The sequence below is a fragment of the Malaya genurostris genome, chromosome 1 (assembly GCF_030247185.1).
Source record: "Malaya genurostris strain Urasoe2022 chromosome 1, Malgen_1.1, whole genome shotgun sequence".
Lineage (NCBI taxonomy): Eukaryota > Metazoa > Arthropoda > Insecta > Diptera > Culicidae > Malaya > Malaya genurostris.
Genome location: NC_080570.1, coordinates 106,980,208 through 107,007,635, shown reverse-complemented (window position 1 = coordinate 107,007,635; position 27,428 = coordinate 106,980,208). Strand labels below are relative to the sequence as shown.

General features: G+C 36.0%; 1 protein-coding gene across 1 annotated transcript in view; it reads left to right on the top strand.

The window, feature by feature from the left end:
- The first annotated feature begins 8,304 nt into the window (after positions 1 to 8,304).
- The window catches only part of LOC131425324 (epidermal retinol dehydrogenase 2), a 75,434-nt gene continuing 56,310 nt past the window's right edge, over positions 8,305 to 27,428 (top strand). The window contains exons 1-2 of the mRNA XM_058587130.1: positions 8,305 to 8,775; positions 16,373 to 16,462. Of these exons, the coding sequence (XP_058443113.1) occupies positions 8,717 to 8,775; positions 16,373 to 16,462 (149 nt within the window). The 5' untranslated portion in view covers positions 8,305 to 8,716. The remainder of the gene's footprint in view (positions 8,776 to 16,372; positions 16,463 to 27,428) is intronic.

Sequence of the window (27,428 nt, the reverse complement as noted above, 5' to 3'; positions counted from 1 at the left end):
GATGTTTCTTATTTTCTTGTTACAAGTGGAAAATTATTTCACAGCGCAGGTGGGTATCAATGTTCCCAATCTAAACAGATTTGTATCTAAGTATGGTTTAGGGCTATCGTACATTCACACAACAGCAGAATTACCATACAACAAATAATGCAACATATCGATTCGACCTCCCCATTTTACTATTTTTACAAGTCAGCCTTCGTTATTAGATGCTACACACCTGCAGAAGTTCAATTATTTTCTCACCGTCTCACGGCCAGCAAGGCTAGTTTTGACACGCGTGAATTTCCGATGAAGCACACATCACGAAACACCTGTGGAAAAAGAGACAATTATGTTCGGCGCCGTCCGGTATTTGCAGGCTTTTAGTAATTAGGGTAATTATTTCCTTTGTACGCAGCGCCTATTGTCACTGCTCTGATTGGAATGATTTAGCTATAAAAATGTATCAGGTTTTGTTTTATGTATTTCTGAAGTGTTTGAAAAAGTTCTATAGTCCTATTTCTTGAAGTTGGTTGTTAACAATATTCAATATTTCTTGAATTATCAGACAAAATATGTCGAGATCTGAGAGAGCAAACCGTCGTCTAATACGGTCTGTGTTGACTGCAGCTCCACTAGACATGACGTTTCCGAGGCTCCGCAGTGTTATTTTTTATGAGATCACTTAAATAAACAGAGGTTCGTTTTTTATTCGAACAATTGACGTCTCAAATTGATTGATTGAAACGAGTTAGCTTACTTTTTTACTACTTCTGTCTCGACAGAGAAACAACAGTTACCGATTAGCTTGCTATTTTCTGAAGATAGTGTAGTTCAATTGTAATTGCAAGTTCAAGGTGTTACCATAAACCTGTTTTGTAATCGTCGAATTGTAAACGTCGATCCTTAAATAGTTATCAAAATGAGTAGAATCGTTGCTTCTAACAAAATATGTAAAACCGTGAATTTTGATTATTACCCTTCAAACAAACGACAAATAATAAATGAACGGACTCCGGTCTTGAATTTAGTAAATTTTGCTATTGGAACTTAACACAGTTTGTTTCTTGCCATTGGACAATTATTATTGCCACACTGTTAAGTTACTGTGAAACACTATGTATACTTTTGAATAATTTTTCGATAAAATAATCGATTCTCTAGCATTCCCCAATCCATACGACCTTGAACAGTCATGGTCGGGGCTTTGTGTTTATTTTCCATGCACTTTCTAAATAGTTCATTTCCATCCTTCACCTTTTTCTTGAGCTAATTCTGTTTCTGCTTCATCGTGGCCTAAATAGGGTTCAATTGAACTCATTTCAGGACGGTCCGAGAAATTCACGTCTCTAAAATCAACATACACTGAATAAAACTTTATTAATGCAGCACAATTTTTAACAGTGGCATGATGGTAAATTTTTATATAATAGTGGTTTTCCATTAGGCGGCACTAGAAACGGCAAAAAAAACAGACTTCTCAAATTCAAATCTAGCTCTCCGGTAATGTATAGACCAAAAACCATAAATTTGTCGGTTCTATGCCACTGAAAACCCTCAATCAATACAAGAACAGTCTCTACACGACCAAAAAGTTACAGTTTGGTATGATGCTTGTGCGGATGTGATGATTGGCTCCTATTTTTTCCGATCATGGAGCAACGCAAACATTATCGTGCCATGGCCATGATAGATGATTTTGGGATGACCATTGTTCGTGAAAATTATTTAAATGGCTACTGGTTTCAACAGGACGGTGCAACATGCCCTACAGCTCGACTAACAATCGATTTGTTCTCCGGACGAGTCATATCGAAAAACGTTGATTCTACTGGCCCCCGAAATCGCCGCCATATCATCCGAAACATTGACCAAAACGATAGAAAACGCGGAAAAAAGGGCACATTCTGTACTCAAGTCCAAAGGTGGTCATTTAGGCTGTTTTAACTCACATAGTGGTGTAATGATGCCTTTCTCATATATAAATGTGTGGATTTTTACAAAATAGTTTTCTTTGATTCTTGAGAAACAAAAAAATTCGTCCATCAACTAGTATAAACTACAGAGTGAAACAGTTCTCAGATCTGTGAGACCATCTCCGAAACCAGAAACCGGGAACGGGTATAATCGAAGTCGGTTAGAGAAAAATTACACGGATCCATTTTGAGACTATAGTCATAATCTTCGGTCGTTAATCGAAAACCGGGAACCAGGAAACCAGAAATTGAATTGTTTGGCCGTCTACTGACAATGACTATCTATTGGAATAGTTTTGAGGCAAGCTTAGAAATTATTTTACATGGTTTATTCATCGCTTTTAGTGACGGTATAAATATTTTAACAATCTTCTCTCTGTAATTCCGCAACCAGATGTCGGATCCGAATGAAATTCAGGAATTCAATATGGGACCACAAAACCTTTCAAAAATCGTTCAATCCATCGCTAAGAAAAGTGAGTGAGATCCATTTTGGAATATTTGACCACTATTTCCGGTGCTTTGGGAATCGGAAACCAGGATTGCCGGAATCAGTTTATTTTATTTGTCTACTGATATAGGCTACCGATTGTAAAAAAATTTAACACAATTTTTTTTAAATAAGAATTTTACTCTAATTCTGGAACCGGAAGTCGAATCGAAATAAAATTCAGGAAATTTGTATGGAAATTTTATACCTTTCATTAGAATCTAAATTCCTAAGCATCGGTTCTGCCGTCTCTGAGAAAATTAAGTGCACTTACTTTCATTTATTTTGCAAATATCAGCCTGTAATTCCGGAAGTTGGAATCGAATAAAAATCAATGAATCTAAGTTCATAAAAACCGGTTCAGCCATCTCCGAAAAAAATGAGTGCAAAAAATGTTACAAACATACATACATACGCACACACACATCTTTTTGCTTTTTTCTATAGAAAGGTATTAGAATTGCTGGAAAACCCGACTTTCGAACGGAGCCTTGGAGACTCATAGTGTTATATACCATTCAACTCAGTTCGACGAGATCGGAAAATGTATGTGTGTGTGTATATGTGTGTGTATGTGTGTGCACTTTTCGAAGATTTTTTTACCGCTGAATTTTCTCAGAGATGGCTGAACCGATTTTAACAAACTTAGGCTCGTTTGAGAGCTACTATCGTACCATTGATCAAGTTCGAAGACCAAATGGCTGTGACTTTTGGTTCCAGAGATATAATGGTATAAGTGACGTAACCGACAAAACACGTTGATTTTTACCTTTTGGTATCACCTTTATTGTCGTAAAGCTCTAGTGCTCAAAAGTTTAAGCACCTCGAAAAATGCCCTCATGCAAAATTTGAACTAAATCGGACATGGGTAAGGGGTGCTGCTCGGCGGTAAAGTTTTGAAAATTTTCAATCTTGAAAAAGCACCATAGGGGGAGTACATGAAATTTCCCAAATCGAAAACTTTTTTGATGCCAAAAGTCTCATGAAACGTCGAGATTTAGTGTCATCTCAAAAAAAATTTTTTTGAGATGACTTTCTGGGAATTTTGATATTTTTACTAAGTCCCAGAAAGTCGATATTAAAAAAAAGTACAGGTGTGTAATGTCAGAGACATAACTGGATGTCGTGAATACGAATAAAACTGACACTTTTTCTTTATACTTCCGAATATCAATTAGTTGATCGATTGTGTTCATTGTGCAAGATTTCCCATTTTCACTACTAGAATTTGAAGGAATTTGAGGCTTTATACTACGCAACTTTATACTACGTCTTCTTTCATTGCCAACTGCTCCACCTGACGATCGAAGTCCATTTAAAAGCATTGCCGACTGCTCCACCTGACGATTGAAGTCCAAATGAAAGTACGACCTAAGCGTTTGAGGCTTTATACCACGCAAAAGGTCTGCTTTCATTGACGACTGCTCCACCTGACGGCTGAAGTCCATATAAAAGCATTGCCAACTGCTCCACCTGACGACTGAAGTCCATATAAAAGCATTGCCGACTGCTCCACCTGACGATTGAAGTCCAAATGAAAGCACGACCTAAGCGTTTGAGGCTTTATACCACGCAAAAGGTCTGCTTTCATTGACGACTGCTCCACCTGACGGCTGAAGTCCATATAAAAGCATTGCCAACTGCTCCACCTGACGACTGAAGTCCAAATGAAAGCACGACCTAAGCGTTTGAGGCTTTATACCACGCAAAAGGTCTGCTTTCATTTACGACTGCTTCACCTGACGGCTGAAGTCCAAATGAGAGCACGACCTGAGCGTTTGAGGTTTGGTACCACGCAGAAGGTGCACTCTCCGAAGCTGCTGGTCCCATGACGTCCGCTTCCATCCAACGCACAAGAAGAAATGATCGATTTTCGACCACGGTTCCCCTTTTATACGCAGTCAGTTGAAGATATGTGCCTGACTACCTCAAAATCGTCGTCCTTGCGCGAAAAAGCCAAGCAAAAGTAAAGAATTTTCCGCGTTGTTCTCAAAGTTTGAGAAAACTTAATTTTTGAGTTGTTTGTGGTTATCTCACGCTGTTCAAAATATTATCCTAAATTCCTGATCATATTTTTGATGAAATGGTGAAAGAATTATGTTGCTACCGTTAATACAAGTCGAGATATTCACGATTAAGTTCTGCCCATTCTTCCATATGGCTAATTTTGAAAAGGCACCCCATAGTAAAGTAAGTCGTATTCACGACAAAATTTTGTTTCGAGATGACACTAAATCTCGACGTTTCATGCAATTCTAAGACTTTTGGCATCAAAATTTTTTTTTCGATTTCCCTATGGTGATTTTTCAAGATATATGAAAATTCCACTAAGTGGACTAAGAAGGGTTCTTGCCTTTCTCTATAGAAAGGTATTTTAGATTAGCATCACTGAATCTGAAACAATTGGTGTCAAAATTAGTATCCGAAGTTATTTAATAAAAGTTTGGAATATATTTTCATGAGACTGTTATGAAAGAAGAGAAAGGCATTACCACACCACTAGGTGGATTAAGAAGGGTTTTTCTATATAGGGGTGCAAATTAGAAACTCAAGGAAAAATCAATCATCAATTATCAATATTATTTCACCATTTAATTGGAAATATTTTTAAGTTTCGATTTAAATGTATTAAGCCACGTATTTTTAATTATATATCATTGAAATTTTGATTAATAGCAAGCAGTGTCCTATTTTTTCAACTAAAAATCTAAGATGATATGCAAGCTTAATGGATTTGCCTTACTTAGATGATGGTTTTGAAGGAGTAAGCGATCTATCGGCTGGAAAGCATCGCTCTGATTGGTCAATTGAGGCAAAAGCGAAGCTGGAGGAGGGCACGCGAATCTATACCTATAAGTTGATACTTAATACACTAAGGTCTTTTTTACGCGGGGAATACGTACCACTTCCGCGTAGTTTCGGAAATTCTCGTAAAAAAGCCGCCTAACAGACACATTTAAAAATTTCATTAGAAATTTTGGTTGTTTTGCTCCACATCAATAGCTCGAACAACCCCATCTGAGCAGGAACGACTCTTCTCCGAAACGTGATTACTGGTCAGTCTCCAAAGAATAATAATCTCCCAGACAACCTTTCCACATCATAGACTACTTGATGAGTTCAATAGTAAATCCCTTAGCAATTGTCAGTATTCATGAATTATGTTGACGTGTTAGAATACTAAAGTCTCGTTTCTTTTGGCACGTTAGTAACTTTATATCAAATAGCATTAATTTAATGTCTGCTCAACGGTTTACATATGTTGAGCCATAAGGTGGCGTTAGCAGTTTAACATAAACATTAACATAAATATAATTTATATAATATAGTAGCTACCTAAGACAAGACCTTACAACTGGCTTCTTATTCTTCCCTTTTCGGATCATCCTTCTCGTCATTTTCGCTCTGTGGAATAAATATCAACGTATCGTCTACAGTGTAGCCATATTTAGAGATTTTTTAAATAATTTAATGCTAAGAAAAAATATTTATTTAAGGGGCTGTCCATAAAAGACGTCACGCTTTTTTTTGACGATTTTTGACTCCCCATCCCCCCTTTGTCACAAATTGTCACAGAAGCAAAGACCCCCCACCCCCCTATGTCACATGTCACGAATTCAAAATAAATAAAATTCATCTCAATACATTCTCAATATGTATGACAAACCATACAAATATGAGGGAAAATCGATTTATTACATGCTGTCATTAGATTGAAAAATATCCCTAAAACTACAAAATCATCGGAATTATTTTATTAACATCAATTATATAAATTAACAAAAGTATTTGGTTGGAATTGATGAAACATTTAAATCATCTGTTTTATTCCTCCTAGGGGTACACAGATATATTATTGTTTTAGGTAAAGAATAATATTTCCTTAGTGTAGCATACAGGGCTAAGAAAATAAAGACCAAAACCTCATCAAAACGAGATCACTGCCGGAGAATCTCTTCATTATCAGTTGATCAGCGAAATTTAAATCACATCGATCAATAACGGTACTGATAGTCCGTCACACAATGGGTAGTGATTTTGAGCTAAAATGATTCTTAATTTATGTAAGTTCAATCATTGGATGATTCGATAAGCTTTGATATTGGTGGAGGAAAATCACATATGATCAAGATAAGACATGGCATGATCTACGTCTAAAATCGTTGATCTCCTGCCTTTTTTCAAATGGAGTACAATTGAATAAACTGCATCAGAATCAGATAAGAGAAATTCTTATGATATACTATTATCAATGCTAGAAAATCAAATTACTGAAAAAATTGTCAGTTTATAACTTAAGTTAAACCGTTAATTAATTTCGCTAATTCACTCGCTCCTCCGTGCACTTTTGCTAATCACAACAGAAATGATTTCCTGCATCACTCATTTCCTAATTTACAAGAAAAAGCTTTTACATCAACAAATACACGTTTTCCTATAGAATGTAAACGTTTATTGTGGAGATTTTTTCAGGAAATAGGGCAAAGCAGTAATATAATCAGGTATTTCAAAAATGCGCTCATTGAAAATATTGGACGTCACATTCCAAAAACCTCCCCCCCTCCCCCTGTCACAAAAGATCACGTTTTATGAAACACCCCCCTCCCTCTTGCGGCGTGACGTCTTTTATGGACAGCCCCTAATATACATTTTTAGACTTGGTTTTTGATTTGCAATAAACATGAAAAATGTTTTGTTGAATGCATTTTTTATCATATATTAATGCTTAAAAACAATTAATTATGCTTTGATGACAAAACACGAAATATCTCATGTTGAACTCCAAATCGATTCCATTGTTGACGTTTGGATAGAAATGCTTAGTGCGACCACAGTGTGGAACAAAACAGTTCATTCTTCTCGTAAAACTAAACACACGTTCGAGTTCACACTAATTTGGTTTCATGAGAGTAAGTTAAAATGATTGGTTTCATGATTTTCTAATCTAATTTTTGGATTTCTTTCCCCGTATAGAAAGAATCCAGATAAAACAAATGTGTTAAACGCTGATAAACAGAAATTCTTAACTCCGCTTTGAGAACAAATCACAATTTAACTGCAAGGTTAAATTCGAATACAAAATCACGTTTTGCATCTGAATATATTACCAAGACCCATACATTTTCCGTTTCTTGCGCACTTATAAAATTTTTCAGAGAAACCAATATTGTGAAGATACCGGTTCATCGTTTCTTTTCATGTAAGGATTACATGCAAAATTTTAGCATATCCAGTATACGTATATATATAAGAGAAGAGGCTTGTTATGTACATTACATTATTAAACGTTAGAATAAACCATTGCAAATTCTATTGCTTCTAGATATTTTGAAACATCCCGAGCAACACACGGACCAATGTTTACCGACTCTATTTGTGTACATCAACTGCCACGAAAATCATAATTACCTTTTGATTCGCACGGTGGTGGCAAAATTTGTACCGTGGTGATGCACTTGCTCGAAATGAAAATCATTCTCTGTGACTCTGCGCCCCCCCCCTCCGCAGCTAAACAACCGATCATCATGCCGCTATCGACGTCACTAATCAATGACAAAAAAAATGCATACAAGCACGATGCCACCGAAACCGGTGTTTGTCGGTGTCATCAATTTGGCGGCAACAACGACAGAAACAACAAAAGCACGGCTCATCTGAGGGATCTGACACCTGACCAACTGTGTTTGCCTCCCTCCCCAAATAACAGCTACTCTGAATACCACGTGCAGCGACTACAGTGTAGATCTAATGTCTGTCGAGTGCCTCGTTCAGCCCCAACCGCAGCCACCGACATCGTCATCGGTCGATAACAGCGCAAAACGCACATAGAAGGAAGGTTCAGTCGCGTTCTAACCGTTTGCGGGCGTGGAAGTATTTGAATGGTGTTGTATTTCTCAACAATTAAAAACCGAAAAGAATACTTACCGGGCAGCACCAAGGATTGCGTGGTTTGCTTCTTGTATTGTTGTTCGCATTCTAAATAACTCGCTCGTTCGGTGATCTCGAGAATGGTAAAATCGAGCCTCGACTTCAGCTGATCGTTGTGAATACCGTTGATGTACTCTAGTCCGATTTGGCATTCGAAGAGAACACGCCGCTTCGCCTAAAAATCACCCTCATTTTGTTTTCGCGTGCGAAATTGGACGTGATTTGAAAAAGAGGACACCGAATTATCAACTGAAATAGTAAAGTAGTGCATTCATCAGGGTTTGCTTTGTTAGATTTTTTTTGTTGCACTGCAAACCGTTGCAATTCCTAGCGGCTCAGGATGAATATTCTACAGGACGATAACATCGAGAACGCGATGTCGGTGTTCCGCAGCGAAAGGTAAGTCCAAACCGTGAAGCGCTGAAAGTTTTATGAAATTTGCACTTGAGCGCTCTACGCTTGATTGCGTCTTGTGCCACAAAGACGACACTCGAGTGGCATTGGCTATCGAGTTATGTTTGTATGATTACTAGCTTCTAGTTACTCCCCCGCCCGCTGTCGAACCAATTCGGCGTGGGTACTCGATCGCTCGATCAAACCGGACATCGCATACTAATGACAAGGTAGTGTTGTGAAGGTTTATTTCGGAACAGTGATTGCTTCCAAGTGTTAAATTCTCAAAACTTCAACATGCTTGTTTTGTTTTAATCAAGTCTAGCCGTTCCTGGTGGCAGGTGTACAATTCTACTGTCTGAATTGTCGGTATATGATGAGTGTATGTTTAATTTATTCCTTCGGAAACAAGGAAGTAATATGTTCCACTTGCAGTGTGTTCGGATTCTCAATTGGTTGTTACGAAAAATTCGTCAAAATATTATTTTCGAATGGTACTTGTATTTGTGTAAAATTATCGAATCATTCGAGTAAACTTGTGAAAATATGAACGTAACAAGCTACATTTCAAGCATATATTGATGAACACGAATGTTCATTTGCTTGCCAAACAAAGCCGAGGTCACTTTCAATTTTATTTTAATATTCAAAAGGTTATGGTTGTTATATTCGCCATAGTTCGCTTTATGGTTAAGAAACGGCTTTAGCGCGTTGTACACATAATAAACTCATTTGAAATTGTCTTGTTCTGATTGATATACCGAAAAAAAATCTGGTTGTATAATATTCGTATTTTGAACATATCTTCACTTTCGTTACCCGATCAGTAGATTGCAACAGAATTCTAACAAAACTGCATCTCTTATTGACGCTTGTTGAAAAATCTTGTGGATTTATGCCAAAACGTTCCACTACTTCGAATTGCTATGTCCTATGGTTATCAAACAGACGTTAATTTTATGAATCTCCTCTATTGCAATTTATCGCAAAATTGGGTAATTTTTTTCAACCTAACGCAACAGTGTCTTTTATTGTGTATGTTAAAAGTTTTGTGCATCATCCGGATTCTCACAAGGAAGCCGTCTTGAACCAGTGGTATATTTGCTGTACTTTAACGATGTAAATTTTGCTTTGAAAGGACCAAGATTTTCTTATCTTCAAAATTCGTTAGGTAGACGATGTTGAATTTCTGCAACACAAACTGGTGTGAGGTCTAACGGTATTGAATACATCTAATCAACGATTATTACATTCGTGTTGCTTAGAAAACCTGTTCGGTTTGACTGCTGTTTTAGCGTACTTTAATCGGAAGGACGACATGTGTTAAAGATATAGGAGTTTTCCTCGGTGAGCAGAAGACATCACTTGCCACTAGTGCGGTAAAATTTCAGTTTCAATCGAATAATATCAGATGAAAATCAAAAATTATGAACGTCAGTATATTGATACAAATTCATTTGACTTTTGCTGCCATTTTCAATTAAAGCTCCCAGAATTCATCGTCAGTTGAATAATCGTACCTAGTCATTTGAAGTTTTGCTTGCTCAGTTTCACGTGCCAAGTAGTCTACCTGTTTCATTGCCTTCGCTCTTGGTAGTAAGCAAGTTCGAACGAATAGAATTATAAATGAATAAAGTATTAAAAATGAAAGCTAAAGGAGGAAACAATTAATTTATGTGTATTCTGTGATTGATATTACAGCTATATGGTTTGTCTTTTATCTATTATCTTGAACCAATTCGAATGTTTACATAAACCTCATTTGAAGGCCGCTCTCACACTATTGAAAGAGATATTTTGTTACTTCAAGAGATCAACTGTCGGTGGTTAAACTGAGCTTTGTTTTGAAGAGAATCGATCGAAGTACAGTGTGTTTCACATTCGGTTTCAATTGAATTGCATAAAGTTTTACTACACTGCTTGCTACAACGTGCCATGCGATTCAATTAGTTTATTATACTTATCATTGTATATATTGATGTAAATTATAATACAATATTTTAACCAATAATGAGACCGGAATCATAACAGAAGTCATTACTGAAATTATTGTTATTCTAAAGAGTGATTTTCTGTTGGTATCTTTTTGGCAACACTGTTTTCGACAGATCACGCTTGAATCGAGTCTTGTGTCATTGTCAAACTTGTTCAATTTGAACTATAATTTAACCACGAATCGTCGTTTGGTCTATAATTTAATCATGACTGGATGCTAGAAAAGTTGGAAGAAGATCCACTTTGTTATCGAAAAATTGTGTCCAGCGACGAAGCTTATTTCTGGTTGAATGGATACGTCAACAAGCAAAATTGCCGCATCTGGAGTGTAGACCAGCTAGAAACATTGCATCCAGAAAAGTCACTGTTTGGTGTGGGATATAGGCCGGTGACATTATTCGTGAATTACCGGTCGATATGTGGGAGAGAGTGTACCAAAATTGGACCTTGTGCTTGGGCCATCTAAAGCGGAGCCGCGGCCAACATTTGCATGAAATCATCTTCAAACATTAAATTATATTGATCGTAGTATCGATTCCAATGAAGATTTCATCTTTATTTTTCATTTCATTTTCATTTTTATGGTTGTTTTTTGAAAATCAATTCTATACCTCTTAAAAATCACCCTTTATAATACAATATTTGAACCAATAATGAGACCGAACTTATATCAGAAGTCGTTGCTAAAATTGTTGTTACTTTCTGATCGTGCAATGATAACATACGAAAAAACAAAATCCTTAGAACGTTATCGAGCGTTATGTTTATGTCACATGCCGAAGGGATTTGTTGAAACTCGTGATCAATATTCGCATATAATAATGATGGGAAAACCTACAACCTACAACAGCAATTACAATTACAGTTACAACCAAAACTTTAATAAGAGCTAAAATTATAACAACGAAATTATTAACATCAAACATAAAGCAAATAAAAAAGTATAAAACAAATTAATAAACAAACTCCTTTTTTGATGCTCCAATTTTGCTCAAATTTCGCATAGAGACTATTTTCAAGGTGCTAAAGAGTTTATCGGGCGTGCCATTTGTTTGGCACCCTGATGAACACGTTTTCCACACGTCAGTGAGAAACGTTCGGATCAGTACCATAGTTTGACATGACACAGAAATATATGAACTATTCATATGTTTCTGTCTCAGAGATTCTAATTCATTTTGGAAATGAATCATGCGGGCCATCCTTCGAATCTAGAATACTGCGATCCATATATTTAGAAATTTTAACCGCCTATTGGTGTTTAGTTATTAGCAATAAATTGGTGTAGAACTGCAGTCTAGCTGAATAGAAATTTTGTTCCTCAGCTGATATTTCCAAATTTCGAAAACGTTCTATGTGATATTTTTTGGGATTCTGAAAATAAGTTATTATTATTGTTATTATTATTGTCAATATTGCATTGTTATTGCTAATATTACATCTCCGTTGTGTACCACTCAGTGAATTTCCCTCATTTTCTCAGGGATGGCTAAGCCGGTTTAACAAACTTAGGCTCATTCCAAAGCTTCTGTTAGATCAAGTTCGAAAATCAAATTGCGGTCGCTTCTGGTTTCGGAGATATGATGGTATAAGTAACGCGCTTTTTTCTTTCCGCTCAAATTTATCGTAGATTTCTAAACTGATTTCAGCCAGTTCAGGCACGTTTGGAAGCTGCTATTGGTTCATTAAAAAAGTTTGAAGTACAAGTGGGTGTCACATACGGTTCCGGAGATATAATGATATAAGTGACCTAAACGACAAACTGTATTACAGACCAATTTTTTCGGATATGGATGATCCAATTTCTATAATTCAAAGGTTCATTCGAGACTTATATTGGGTTGGGAATCGAGTTCGAAGTTAATATGTCTGACACAGTTTCGGACATTTAATCGTACAAGTGATATAACCAACAAAGCAATTTTTTTCTGTCCGCTCATTTATTATAGAAAGTAGCCAACGATAAAGTTTGAGGAATACTGCCGAATATTTGAATAAGAATAGGTATTTTACCTTTCAAGAGAAAAACTGGGAGAATAAAATTAACCATGTCTCTGCCAAAGATTTCGCGAAAAAAATACTACCGTAACTACTGTTTATAATTAATAAATTCAATCATAGTGAATTTGTAGAAGTGGTTTTAATCCACCTAGCTGTGTGATGATGCCTTTCTTTTATTTCATATTCTCACATATAATAATGCGGTATCCTTCGCAATATTTTGTTTCTTTTGAAAGAAAACAAACAAATTTTTTTTCTCTACCAGCTTGTATAACCTACAAAATGAAACAGTTCCACTATTTCCCTTGCTTATTTTACTATGGGGCGCCTTTTCAGAATTCGCCCTGTGGAAGAATGGATAGAACTTAATCGTGAATATCTCGAGTTGTACTAAACGAAACACCATAATTCTTTCTCCATGTCAATAGAAATATTATCAGTAATTTATGAATTAAGTTTGAACAGTGAGATATAATTATAATTTAGGCTTTCTCAGTTTTTTTTTGGAAACAATGAGAAAATCTCATAACGCTTGCTTGCCTTTCTCCTACCCGTGACGATGGACACTAATAACCAATACAGATCATTGCTCTTATTAATCGATTGTGTGAATTTTGCGACTTATTCGGAAGTATGAAGGAAGCGTGTAAATTTTATTTGCATTTACGTCCTTCAGTTATGTCTGTGATATTACCCGTCCGTCTTTTTTAAGTTTTTTGCTTCGCCGCTTTGAGTAACGATTGGTAAAACGGTTAGTTTTTTCATACTTTTCAGATTATTCCCGTATATGCTTTTATTTTTTTCAATCGAAAACCCCAAATGGCAAAACCGACTAACCCCAACGCGATTTGGAATAACTCCGGTGGTTTTGGACAATTTCACCAATGAAGGAAAAACAAAGTTAAAGGATATCCGGTTTTTTTCGGCACCAAAAGCATCAAAATCTGTCATTTTCTTCGAATTAAAAATTTTTGAATAAAAAATTCGATGAAAATCCCAAACCGAGCGTACTACTCTTCACCCTGAAATTCCGGATCCGGAAGACGTATCCGTAAGAAATTCAGGAGTTTTGAGGGAGAACATTAGACCGTTCATTTGAGCCTTGATTTGTAAAAATAGGTCGCGCCATCTCTAAAGACAGTGACTTAGTAGTTTGAAATATTTTTTCCACTCGAACGAAACTGATAACGGTACTCCTATTCATCTCAGCTCCAGTATTCATCTCATATACGAATCATTATATCATTAGTTAGAGTGAGATCTGCTGTCTCTGTTCCACGGCTTAGTTTCAAGGGTCAGATGAAAATAGGTTCATTTGACCCTGAGTTGGCGGCTCAATGCATACGGCGCTGGTCTTACAAGCCGGTTGTCATATGTTCGAGCCTCGACCTGAAAGGATTCATAGTGTCAGTAGGATCGTGGTACTAGCCATGCAATGATTCTGTACGCTAAGAATTGGCTGAGAAGTCTGTTGAAACAGAGAGGCCAAATTCCTCAACAGGAATGTAATGTCAAGACTTTGTTTTGTTTGCTTCGAGTTTTTTCGTCGCTATAACAGCAGTGATGCCTAATTGTCTAACTACCTTTCCTGCGGTATTGCTTCTTACAGCCAATCACAATTCGTTGATTGAAAATCGAGTTATTAGGTAAAATAACATGGCGACTCTACTGATGAGTTGATTATTGGTATAACAATCCTATAATCGTAATCACTTATCTCATTTTCGCTTGATGGCCAAACCTAACCCAGTTTCCACCCTAACTGCTGTTTGTTAGAGACCGGCTTCAAATCTATTGTTCCAACCAGTGTTAGTGATTGCCGAAAATTTGACAGAAGCTGCTATATTGCTATCTATATTGTATACATTTTCAATCCGGTAGAAGATGCTACAAGAACTCGAGTCTCTCATTGCATGAACCGCGAGATAATTTTTCTACATTTCTTCGCTTCACTTCATACTCTGAGTATTTCACGGCCCTTAAAAAAATTTACAGTCTGATAATGATCGTTGCTGTGTGGAATTTCCCAAGAGAGAATCGCAAGTTGACAATTATCGCAGAAAATCGAATCGATGATTCAACTTGATGATTCTCATACTAGGATGCAATATTCCAAAACCCTTGTGTGGAGCATTCACAGACATTTTCATAGACACAACTTATACAAAGGTTATATGCACATAGTTAGAAAAAGTGGCAATAGTAAAATGATTCTATCACAATTATCAACTGCCTGTATAGAATCGGATCGCGAAACGAGAATAAGCGACCGTTTGTTGCTTCAGAGAGGATCCTTACAGCAGCGTGCTAACCTTTGATTCTCGGAATTATCATCGAGAGAAATACGCTCTCGCACTGGTGTCTATTCTATGTTAAATGAGCCATGTCGGGTTTTTGTTGTTGCGATGATATCCGTCTCTCTTTGATGGCACTGATTCAATCGTGTGAAGAGTTGCTGGTGAGCGTTCTTTGATACGATAAAAGCCATCCTTGGTTCCAACGTCATTGAACTGAAAATCGAACCAGTTTCGAACCTGAATTTTAATATCGGGTTTGCTCACACGCGCGTTGCTAAGTTCGAACCCAACACAGTTTAGTGAAAAGTGTTTGTTTGATGAAACTACCCTGGGTCAGCATTAGTTTTTTTTTCAAACGAAAACGACATTAACACTCAAACGCTTGGATTGGGATTTTCATCGAATTTTTTATTCAAAAATTTAACTTCTGAAAAATTGACCGATTTTGATGCATTTGGTGTAATAAAGAATCGGATATTCTTTAGTTTTATTTTGTTCTTCATTGATGTTGATACTGTCCAAAAACATCGGAGTTATTTCAGATCGTGTTGGGGTTAGTCGGTAATGCCATTTGGGGTTTTCGATCGAAAAAAATAAAAGCATGTACGGGAATAATCTGAAAAGTATGACAAAACTAATCATTTGGCCAAACTTCCCCTAGGGTGCTGGAACCGGTCACAAGACTCCCGAAAAACTTGTGAAGCACAGTAGATGTTTTTTGACATGGCACATGTCCTGTCACAACCCAAGGACTGTTCTCCGGGACCATAATCCGGATTTACCGGTGAACAATTTTAAGTGGTTCTACAGACTCAATGCAGCTTTACACTGTATTCTTAGACATAATTTGTTATTCCTGAACACTTTTTATATGTATTCGAAAATCAATATCGATGAAATTAAAATAAAATGAAAGAAATCCCGGGTTTTTTTGACACCAAATGCATCAAAAAAGATAATTTTTTTTCAGAAGTTACAAATTAAAAAAAAAATATTGATGAAAATCCCAACCCGAGTGTTTGAGTGTTAATAACGTCTCACAAACACATCTTTCTTTGTATCTACTTAGGTATGAAAGCATTAAAAAAATAAAAGTGACAGCGAAAAAACTAAACGCCTTGGTTTACAAAATATTTTTTTCTACGTACAATTTATTATCGTTTTAGAACGAAGAAGATCGGTTTGAAGTATTGGAGTAAACAATCGAGTAGGTGGCAACCATGTGCTTCATATTTCCAATCTTTTCAAACTTGATCTATCCTAACATCTCATTTTTTTAAGTATACTGATTCATTGATCTGTATTTCCAGGCAATTTTTAGATGAATCTCAAGTGCGGATTCCTCCACGCCCTACTAAAAGTGACGCACCTGCCAAGGAACATAATATTCATCATAAACGGTAAGCGTAGCTATATTGCAACTATAAATATTAACGAATAATTACTTAATAACTGGTTTGCGAACAACCGTTGACCGTGAATTTCTTGATTGAGTATAGATAACATGTCCTACTATTTCCATACTTTCGAATTCAGTCCCCTCGCAGTAAGATAACGAATTTATCACACGGTCACGCCTCAGACATATGAAACTTAAATAAATATTCAAACTATCCACACCCGTGCCAATTTATAGATATTTACATTCGTCATGTTCATCAAACAGTTGACATTATTAATCTGAACTGTAAGTAACGATCTACACGGCGAAAATGAAATCACTTAACATAAATTATTTTCGGTTCGTTTTGATGCAATTCGTTTTATAGAATTAGATTAAACACAGATTGCTTTCAAGCTTGATTTCGAACTGTATTGGAGGCTTTTGGGTCATTGTTCAACGCATACTTTATTTTTTCTCAATAATCATAAAAACTACCAATGTCATAAACGAACTACCGTTGGAATTGAAGTCAACCCTGAGTGGGCGTTCCGTGCCCTTCTTAACAATATTTGGCAAAGCCATGCGGCTCACAGCTAATTGAATAAAATTACAAATCATAAGTACCGAAAGACTTTTGAAGTCGAAGTTGTGAATTTTTTGTGTAAATGAAAACAAAACTGCTGTTATAAAAGTTCAACATCAGTAGCGCTTGAATGTGGGAGTATCAATGTGTTCCTTATTTTAACAAATAATTCAGAGCTTGCTTGCTCATTTGACTTATTATGACGGCACAAATTAAAATAAAATAAATTTCAACACACCTGACAGAACTCATGAAAACTTGTGAATATCAAATATCGCTGCTAGAAGCAATAGTTGTGTTAACATTGAGATGCAAATAATATACGTCACAAATAACTTTCACAAACTAGACACATGCGTACCTGAATCACAATCATATGTAAATTATTACGGAAGTTCTTAGCCACTCACGGCATGTGTAGAAATAAAATCTCAAATACGTTTTGAGCACTTGAGTAATTTTCACAGTTTGCATAATTCTACAAACTTGTTTCATGGAGGGGTGGGCTTTGCGTGATATATAAGACCATTTTTCACGCAACTAGTCAAGGATTGATTCCCAAACGAGCGTATAGGATCAGAGATAACGCACAGCTAAAAAAAAGTGATTTTACATCTTTTTGCAAATTTACATTCAAGAGTTTCTTTTCTTTTACGATGTGTTCATTAAATAAAAATGTTGCATGTGGTAGTATTGCTTCCCTTGTCATATCTAAAGCATCTAAGCTTTTTTAATTGAAAGATTTTAAAGTCAAGTAGACTTTATCAATCAATTTTAATGATCAAGCTTTCGAGTAATTACTTATATTGCGTATTTTTAAGTCATTATCATATACTACATAGCAGAAAAATATGAAATTTACAGGCGATGTAAATCCAGATATGACACAATTCAGAAAAACGTAATTCGTAAAAGGATTGAATTTTACAAAAATAATTTAAATGTACGTCAAACACATCCCCCTCCTTTTCCAAGCAGACATGTAAACGTGCATGTTTTTAGTAATTAAAAATATATCGAAACGCATTTGACCTGTGTTCGATCAACTGTAAAAATAAGTCATTTTTGATGCTCGAATATGTCGGTCTCAGAAGACGTAGATTTACACGATTTTTTCTAGGTGTGTACTGTGGGAAAAAAGAGTAAGTGATTTGTTTATAATATCAAAATTCTGTATTTATTCTTTCAAATCAATTTCGTCCCCCTCAAAGTAATCCCCCACGGTCCCAATACACTTGTGCCAACGTTTTCTCCAATCCTCGAAACAGTTGTTAAAGGCAATTCCCGGAATAGCCGTAAATGCGCGTAGCGATTCACGTTTCATATCTTCAATTGACTTGAAACGGTTCCCCCGGAGCGATCGTTTGAGATTGCTGAATAGCCAGGAGTCACACGGAGCTAAATTAGGCGAATACGGTGGTTGCGGAATGATATTGGTTGAATTTTTGGCGAAAAAATCACGAAGAATCAATGCAGTATGCGACGGGTCATTATCATGGTGCAAAAACCAAGAGTTGTCGGCCCGTAATTCTGGCCTCTTTTTACAAATAGCTTTGCCCAAATGACACCTTACACTTAAATAGTATTCCTTGATGACAGTTTGGCCGGTCGGAAGGAATTCGGAGTACACAACACACCTCGATAATCAAAGAAAACTGTCACCATAACCATGATTTTGACGTGGTTCGTCGTCAACGCGTTCTCGACTCTTTTTAAACAACTTGTGCAACTCAAAAACATTTACTCGCGACTTAGAACTATCATCGAAAGCTTTTTGCAACATGCTGAACGTTTCTGCACCAGAAATTTGATTCCGCGCACAAAATTTAAAGCAACTTTCTCGTTGAATAATTTCACTCATTGTAAAACTCGCCGATTGAACTATCGTTCTATAAAGTTAATGTTTCAAACTTTTATACTTTCAGAAATTGTAGCTGATTGCATTTCAGGTATTCCTTAAACATATGAAATTTGTGTATCACACGATTCTCTCGTGATTTTGTTTAAATAATTCAGACATGTTTTTAACCTTGATAGAAGTCAAAGGCTACATAACTTATGAACAATATTATTTTACTGGATCAAACTATTTGTCTTACAAAACCTTTGCTTAATTAAGTGCATAATTTTTCGATAATATAAATTAATTTTTCTAATATTGCTAAGAGCCGCAGAATCTGAGTTTCTTGGTATCTAGCTCTCCAGCATGCATGGCAATTCCTCATCTTATGTAGGAACCAATTATAAAAATCCCACAGATGGATAATACACTAAGGTCTACTTATACGAGAAGGATACTTACCGCACAAAAAAGAAACAAGTAACTTCGAAACACCGCGTATAAAAAAAACAAAACAGAATTTTTTTTATTTTTAGTTGGTTCGAGGTAAAGCCGCCATAACTAAGTTCAGTTTTTGCAATGACTGAGCGGAAACATATATTGGAGAAGCCAAATGAAATGCTTTATCGGAGAAATAGGTATAAAGCGAGAAGACGAATGTTTGATGGACAGAGAAGATGTTTGGATGTAAGGTATCGGTCGGGTGACGGCCAGGATGTAGACCATGTTCGATGTACGTTCTAGTATGTCTGACTGGCGTTTTAGAGTGACTAAAACAAGATTCAGACTGGCGAAATGGTAGCGCGTTTGCACGGAATGCATAAGAACGCTGGTTCGAGTCCTTTCTCTGAGCGTATCTTTTTCCAAAAATTCATCTTTTCTGTTAGTTTTTCTTTCATTTGGCTTCTCCAATGTATGTTTCCGATCAGTCATTGCAAAAACCAAAACAGAAATGTCTTCAAAAATTCATGAAACGTCGAAATCTGATATTATCTTAACAAAAATTTCTTTCGGCTTTGGGACTTCGAGACATTTTGAGAAAGAAAAGTTTAATGCCAAATGATATAGAAATGTATAAAAAGTCGAGATCTGGTGTAATCTCGAAAAGTATTTTTTTGAAAAATATCGAACGAATTTTTACGTGTCAGAGAGTTGACTTTAAAAAAATTTCACCAGATCTCGACGTTTCAAACATTTCTAAGACGAAACAAGAAAACCGCATAATGTTGAAAATTCGCATAAAAACGGGTGACTTCGGAAATCCGCTTACAAAAAAAAACCGCGTAACTTCGGAAATCTCCATAAAAAATCTGCGTAACTTCGGAAATATTCTCTACAAGTCGTGAGGCGGCTAGGATTTTGATCATTGTTCGATGTACGCTTACCAACTCGGTGCTGTTGTGGCGGAAATAGTAAAATGCGTATGCACGGATTACATAAGAACGCAGGTTCGAATCCCGTCGAATCCTATATGGCTGCATTCTGGAATTTTTTATGTGTACAATGAATTTAATAAAGTATATCAAAATAAATGCACATACCGGTAGAAACCTAGCTTGTGCTGCAAGACTCAATCTGCAAATTGCTAGACACGAACTTTTGTATTTTCTTGAGCATTTCCATTCATGCTTGAATTTTTATCAACCCTTGAAAATGCTAAAACCAAGTATTTTTCTATCTCTTGTCACTTTCCTTTCCATTTAACATATGTACAACATTTCCTCAAAAAATGTCTACTTTGGCTGGTTGACAACCCTATGCATCAAACAATTTTTTTAATATTGAGATTTTCTATCAATATATTTTTTTTCTGTTTCGATTATAGAGGTTTTAACCTTAAGGTCATTCGCCTCTTCGGATCAGAAAAACTTTCTGACCCTATGTGCGGGGTTGGGAATCGAACCCAGGTGGGCTGCGTGAAAGGCATGGACTTACCCATCACACTATACCCGTACCCCAGCTATCAATATCGACAATCTTGTCCATTCAGTTCATGTTTTGGAATTCCCCAAAAATATTGAATTATGGATGATTGACAACACTACGTACCTTTAAAATATTGAATTTTAGCAATCTTTTCATATTGATCTCCTTTTCCGTCCAGATAATTTAGGAAAATTTTTAAAAGAAAAGTTATTTTTAACTGATTGTAAACTCTATGCATATTGAAAACAAATAATTTTTATCAATACCAAAGTTCGACTTATTTCAGTTAATATTCATCATTTTATTTGAATAGTTAGTTTATGCTAATTCCCACTCCCTCTTCATATCTGATTTTCTCAGAAACGGTGACGAATATAAAAAACCCCGACTGACAATCTCTTAGAAAATTAGTTTACATTATTCTGTGAAAATTTCAGAATGATGCGATTAGTGCATAAAAACATATATGATTTCTATGGCGGCGCCATTTGAGTTCCTTGGTAACGTAACGAAACATGAGAGAGAAAAAAATCGACTCAGAAAGGCTGCCAAACAAGCGATAGCTTTCTTGGATTTTATGTGATGTTGTCGAACTTGTAACCGAAAATATCAAAACTTTCCGCATTTGCGAAAGAGCATGGAGAGAAATGTAATACGTACAGCGAGCCACGTGGTTTTACACGACCTACTGGCTTTAGCCATAGAAATCGACTTACCTTCACGAAAATAACATTAACTTCATTTTTACCGCGACAACATATATGTTTTTATGTACTAATCGCATCTATATTTAATTATCTAGACATTGTCAGGATAGATTTTTGATCCATGCTTTTGAAGGCGAGATGTTCAATGAACAAGTTGAAAGACGGCGTTTTCAGCTATGCAATTCTTCCTTCAGAAAAAAGACTTTCCTGATCGCTAAAGTCAATGAATCATTCTGAAATTTTCACAGAATAATCTAAACTAATTTTCTAAGGCATTGTCAGTTGAGTTTTTTTTATATTCGTCATTGTTTCTGAGAAAATCAGATTTGAAACGTGAAAATAGTTCTCTAAATCACTCTTAAACACACTGGCCTCAGCCCTTAATGCCTCACAGCGCCTAATGTTAATTTACATTTCACCTAAAACAGAATTTAAGCTTTCCTTAGGTTAAAACAAGAGAAGGAATCTGAGAAAAAACCTATTTACAGTACAATAAGACAAAGAAAGGAAAGGCTCGATTTATACATAATTTGTTGAACTAAATGTCCTCCAAACGAATTGAAACCGGAAACTTTGTTAACGAATATTGAAGATCAAATTCGAGCTATCAATACGAGATACATCATATTAGCATTGCACTGATAGAAGCTATGAGCTAGCTAGAAAAATTGTGTAGATTAAACGATTTTTACGAGAATTTTTGTGTTCAGAAAAAGCTCAAATGTGTTTTTTTTACTATTTAGAAGATATTTTTATTCAGACCTATTTGCGTAGAAGCTTTACGTGGCCGATTGAGCCGATTTTTAAAATATTTTTTTTTTTGTATTGGATCTCGTTGTCACCCTTTTTCTAGGGGGAGAGGAGCTTTCATTTCCTTCCTGCGAGGATTGAGGGGCACTTTGTTCGTGGCTCGTTTCGTCATCCTTTCGTCATTCGGTGGTATAGTTGTTGATTTCCGTCTTCTTTTCGTTTTCCGTATTGTTTGTAGTCTTCAATTCGTTGCTAGTTGCTGTAGATGCGCTTTGTTGTACATTGTTTGCAGTTGCTGGTTGGTTGGATGGTAAGCTGTTAACTGCAGCTGGTGTACTTTGTTCTATAGGGGTTACGTTGGATGGTTTCGTTGAAGGGGATACTTCAATGTTGTTGGTGACTGTCACAGGTGTACTGAGGTTGCTTGGGGTTGGTGTGAAGAAATCACCGTTGTCCTTTGGTGTAGTTATCTCTTTGTCTAGTTTATCACATGGTTTACCGTAGTGAACAGCTTTTTGGCAATATTGACATGTGGCAATCTGATTGTCATAGGTAACAAGTGATTTGCACGGGATTCTTGTATCTTGACCGAAAGTTACATAAGAAGGTATAGGGCTCCTCAAGCGCATGCGTAACAGACGTACGCCATTTAGAATACCGGGGAAAATGTTCTTTCACTTTTCTTTTTCGATAGAGAGAATCTCTCCGTATTGAGACATAGTTTTGCGAATATAAGGATCGATGACGCTTGAGTGAAGATCATGCACACACACTTCTATAGCACTATCTTCCATATATACTGGAATGTTGTACTTAATGTTCTCTTGCTTCACATAGTGCACATTGTTATTGCCTTTTGCGAATTGAATTGCATCAAACTCTTCATAAAACTGAATGTAAACAACATAATATGTCTTATTCAATTGAAGTAAATGCACACGTTTAATGTCAAGATGAATTTGCTCCTTAAGCAAACCTTCAAGTTCAAGTTTCGTATCGGCGGTAGCTTTTGTTGGTTTGGTTCACTGATTTCAAGATCGTTCTATTGTTCACTACACAATACTGTACTTGGTTTCTTCCGTCCCGAACGTAAGCGGTTTTGTTTTATCGACTGACTTGGATGACATGTGAAAGCGAACTGTGGAGTTCAAATGTTGATTAGATAATGAATCTTGGCAATGCAATTGCGGGGTTGGCATCGACTTACATATCACACCATACCCGTCTCCTAATTTAGAAGTCTTTCAATCGCGTGCAAAATGATAACATTTCCACGTATCTATGCTAGCAAGCTTTTTGAAGGCTACTTAGTGTTACTGGATTTTTTTGACACCTGTCATGTTTTGTGACCACGATGAATTGTTTATGGCGCTTGAACCTCACGTCACTATTAAAAAGTTGATTTCAAGGTTAATCGAAAAGAATGGTTTGTGCGAAACGACAAAACGCCACATCTTTAAGCATTTGGAAAATTGATAATTGCAATCAATGCTTCGAAAACAACAGAGTAAATTAGACAAAATCTTAAAACACCTGACGAAAAGGAATTATTTAAAAAACTTCATCTGTACTGGATTCTTTGATCAGTTTGTGTAACTAAGTGAAGCTAAAGAAGTTCACTTTATCTATAATTGAAGAATCTGCGCCAATATTCGTGACACACCTGCCTCTTTTCTTCTAAGCCTGTGTACAATTTTAGTTTTTTGTCACTTATAAGCCATCCACGTGTTTCGAAACTCAGCGAACGCATTTGACACTATCTACGATTACTGGACATGTTTACAGCTCTTACTGAGAACCCATTAGAAGGCACTACAGACAAGCATTTATTGAACGATGAGGGTTTTTTTTTTCAAAGATTCAAGATTAGTTTGCAATATAAATATCGATTTGAATCAAGTTTTTTTTTCACTAGCGCAGATCATATTGACGCACAAACGTTCGTGATAATTGGATAAAAATGATGAATCTGCAATTGTACAGAAGGTCATCGATTCTCTGTAATGATTTAATTTTCTACGGTAGAATCCTATTGACACGGTCATATACCGTACATTCTAACTCCCCACAAGACGTGAACATGTTATGTAAAATCGTACAGGTAGGTGATCATGAACTTAGAACGACTTCTATAATCGACCGCCGGTCGATAGGTGCAATCAAAACTATAACTGGTTTCGGAAAACCTACCATCGCATACTTCCAAGCTATGCGAACGGTACCAAAACAAATTCGATGAACCGGTGACCGGCTTTTTGAAGGTAAAATATCTCAGCGAACGAGACGAAGTACTCGTTCAAGAACGTAGGTAGGTACTAAATCGAGCAACAGGCACATACGTGATGTCAAGAACAACTGGTCTGCGATCGTTCATTATCGCAGAATGAGTTTTTTTTCTCTCTTCACTGGTTCAATATCAAAAAGGGAGGTGGAATACGGTGTTCTAGTTCTAGTACAAAAGCAGTTTTTAAACTAACAAACTAATGATTTAATATTGGGCTGCATTGTTTACGGTGAGGTTGATGCAGCAGTGATCCACCGTTCAAATGGTAGTAGCGATAGGTGGCTTTTTGATTTTATTACGATCTGATGCCAGCTAAGCATTTGATAATCACTATCCAGAACAACTAGAATTATTGTTGGGGCAATAGAGTCCCAAATCGAAAATTAAATTTTTGTACCCGGAAAACCCCCGATCACAAAACCTCAAAACTCCAATCGCTGTTTCTCTAAACGTTATTATCCTATTTATGGAATATTATACGCTAGGTCTGTACAGTATCGAAAAAATCAGAGAATGGAATATATTTCCAAAGAGCTATTTTTTCACTAATTCCTATGAATTCGCTGTTCATGGGGTTGATCAGGGATATTTGTACAATTTATCAGATGATGAGGCTTGCTTTCATTTCCAATAGTTATCTTTACTGTAAACTTGTTGGTACTTATTTCCAGAAATTTGCACTTTTCTGGTTACATAGAATCGTGAATCCTTTCCAATTTTTTCCGTGTAAGTACATTACATTTTCATATCGTTATCAAAAGATTTTTATGTTCAATGTTATTTGTACTTCCTATGATGGATCACGGGAAATATTAGGTCGTGAAAATGGATGGTTTAGATAAAACGCGCTTTAAAGTACAAATGCTGATTAAAAGTAAATTGATAAGACTTGCTTCATTTAGAATTGGAACAAACTTTTGCTCATATATGACCAGGTGCTGATCAAGTTCGACGGGTGTCTTGTGATGGACTATGAAACCTATATCAAGGCTGACTTCGGGCAAATCCCAGGTCAAAAACTTTACTTGACAACGGCTCGGGGGGATATTCCAGCCAAATTTAAATTTGTTTTTGCCGACAAATTTGCAAGGAAATTGATGATTTGGCAGGGCATTTGCAGCTGTGGCAAAAAAAACGAAAGATTTCGTTGCAAATAAGACAATGACATCGGAACTATACCAAAAAGAGTGTCTCAAAAAACGAATTTTGCCGTTCATTCGATCCCACGACCATCCCGTAATGTTTTGGCCAGATTTGGCAAGCTGTCATTACAGCAAAGTCGTTCAAGAATGGAATGCAGAGAAAGGGGTCCAGTTTGTTCCGAAAAACCCTAACTCACCCAACTGTTCCTTGTTCCGACCAGTTGAGAAATACTGAGCAATCGTGAAGAGGAGACTCAAGGCAAAAGGAAAGGTTGTCAAAGGCATCAATCAGATGACGACCTGGTGGAATAAGATAGCTAAAACGATGGACGAAGAAGGTGTGCGCCGCCTAATGAGCCGAGTTACAGGAAAAATTCGAGAATTCCTTCGAAACCGTGACGAATAATTTTATTCGTATTTTTTCTTGAAAGTATGAAGAAAACGCTACATTTGTGTAAAAAAAGATCTTGAATTCAATCATAAATAACTGAAATACAGGCAATTGTCTTTGTTCAAATTCTATCTGAAGCAAACTTTAGTTCCTTCGCGCGCTGCTAACATGCTTCTTTTGTTAGGAATAGAAAATCTTTGACAATGCACAGTGGTCCGAAATGGAAAATTAGCGAGACAAAAATATTTTTCTTGTTTCTATTACAGAGGTTTTAACACCCATAAGAAAAGAAAAAGCTATCTGACTCTATGTGCGTGGTTGTGGATCGAACCCAGGTGGGCTGCGTAAAAGGCATCGGCTAACCGATCACGCTATAAATATTTTGATAATACCAACAAATATTTTACTTGTTCATTCCTGTCAATTTCTTGACAAACAATTTCATAGTGAATTTAACTTGCAAAATCAGGTTAAAATGAGCTAATTTTGGATAAAGGTAATATTTATAGTGTTTTGACTTTATAAACTTGGCAGTTAAAATAAATGATAAGATATCAACTTGAAATGATTAGTATTTCAACCTACGCTTTTGTTTGTAAAAATTATTCATTTTGTTTTGTTTTTACGAGTAAAATGATTTCTTTCGAAATAATTTGAAGGCTTGTTTTTGGTACATTTTTTTCAATTTAAATATATGTAAGGAATTCCAATTACATTTATATTACATACATTTATAGTATTTATCTACATACCACAATCAATTCAATATTCCCGGTGCCCTTCTGGTGAAGACAGAGATAACCTGCATCAAATATATGTTTTTAAGAAAACGTGTTATTGCAGTTTCTAATATTATTAACTATCAATACTTACGCTTGGATTGATGAAAAGCCCGATGAAAAATCTATAACCAGATGAAGTTTTACTTTTGAAACGCGTAAAAAACTTTTCTGTTCATTCATGATTGAAAAAACAGCTCTGGTTTATAAGAAATAGGACTGATACGGTTCTTTTGAACAATAAACTTTGTTGTATCATTACACAAATAAGACAACAGATAAAATTAATACATTTTGTTTTTAACATAAAGATAAAGCAGAATTGAATCAACATAGATATTGCCAATAAAATCAACTCTGCTTTTGTTGATACGCAATATATTGATGAATTATTTCAACAATAAAATAAGCTGGAACAATTATTTTTTCGTTTGACAAGATCAAAATATTTATTCACATTGAACAGAGATCTTTGTTGATGTTGAAGGGAGAAAATGGTTTAGAACAATCATATTCTAGCTTGAAATTAACATGAATCAGATTTAAAAATCTACTAACTGATTTGTTATTTTAAACAAGC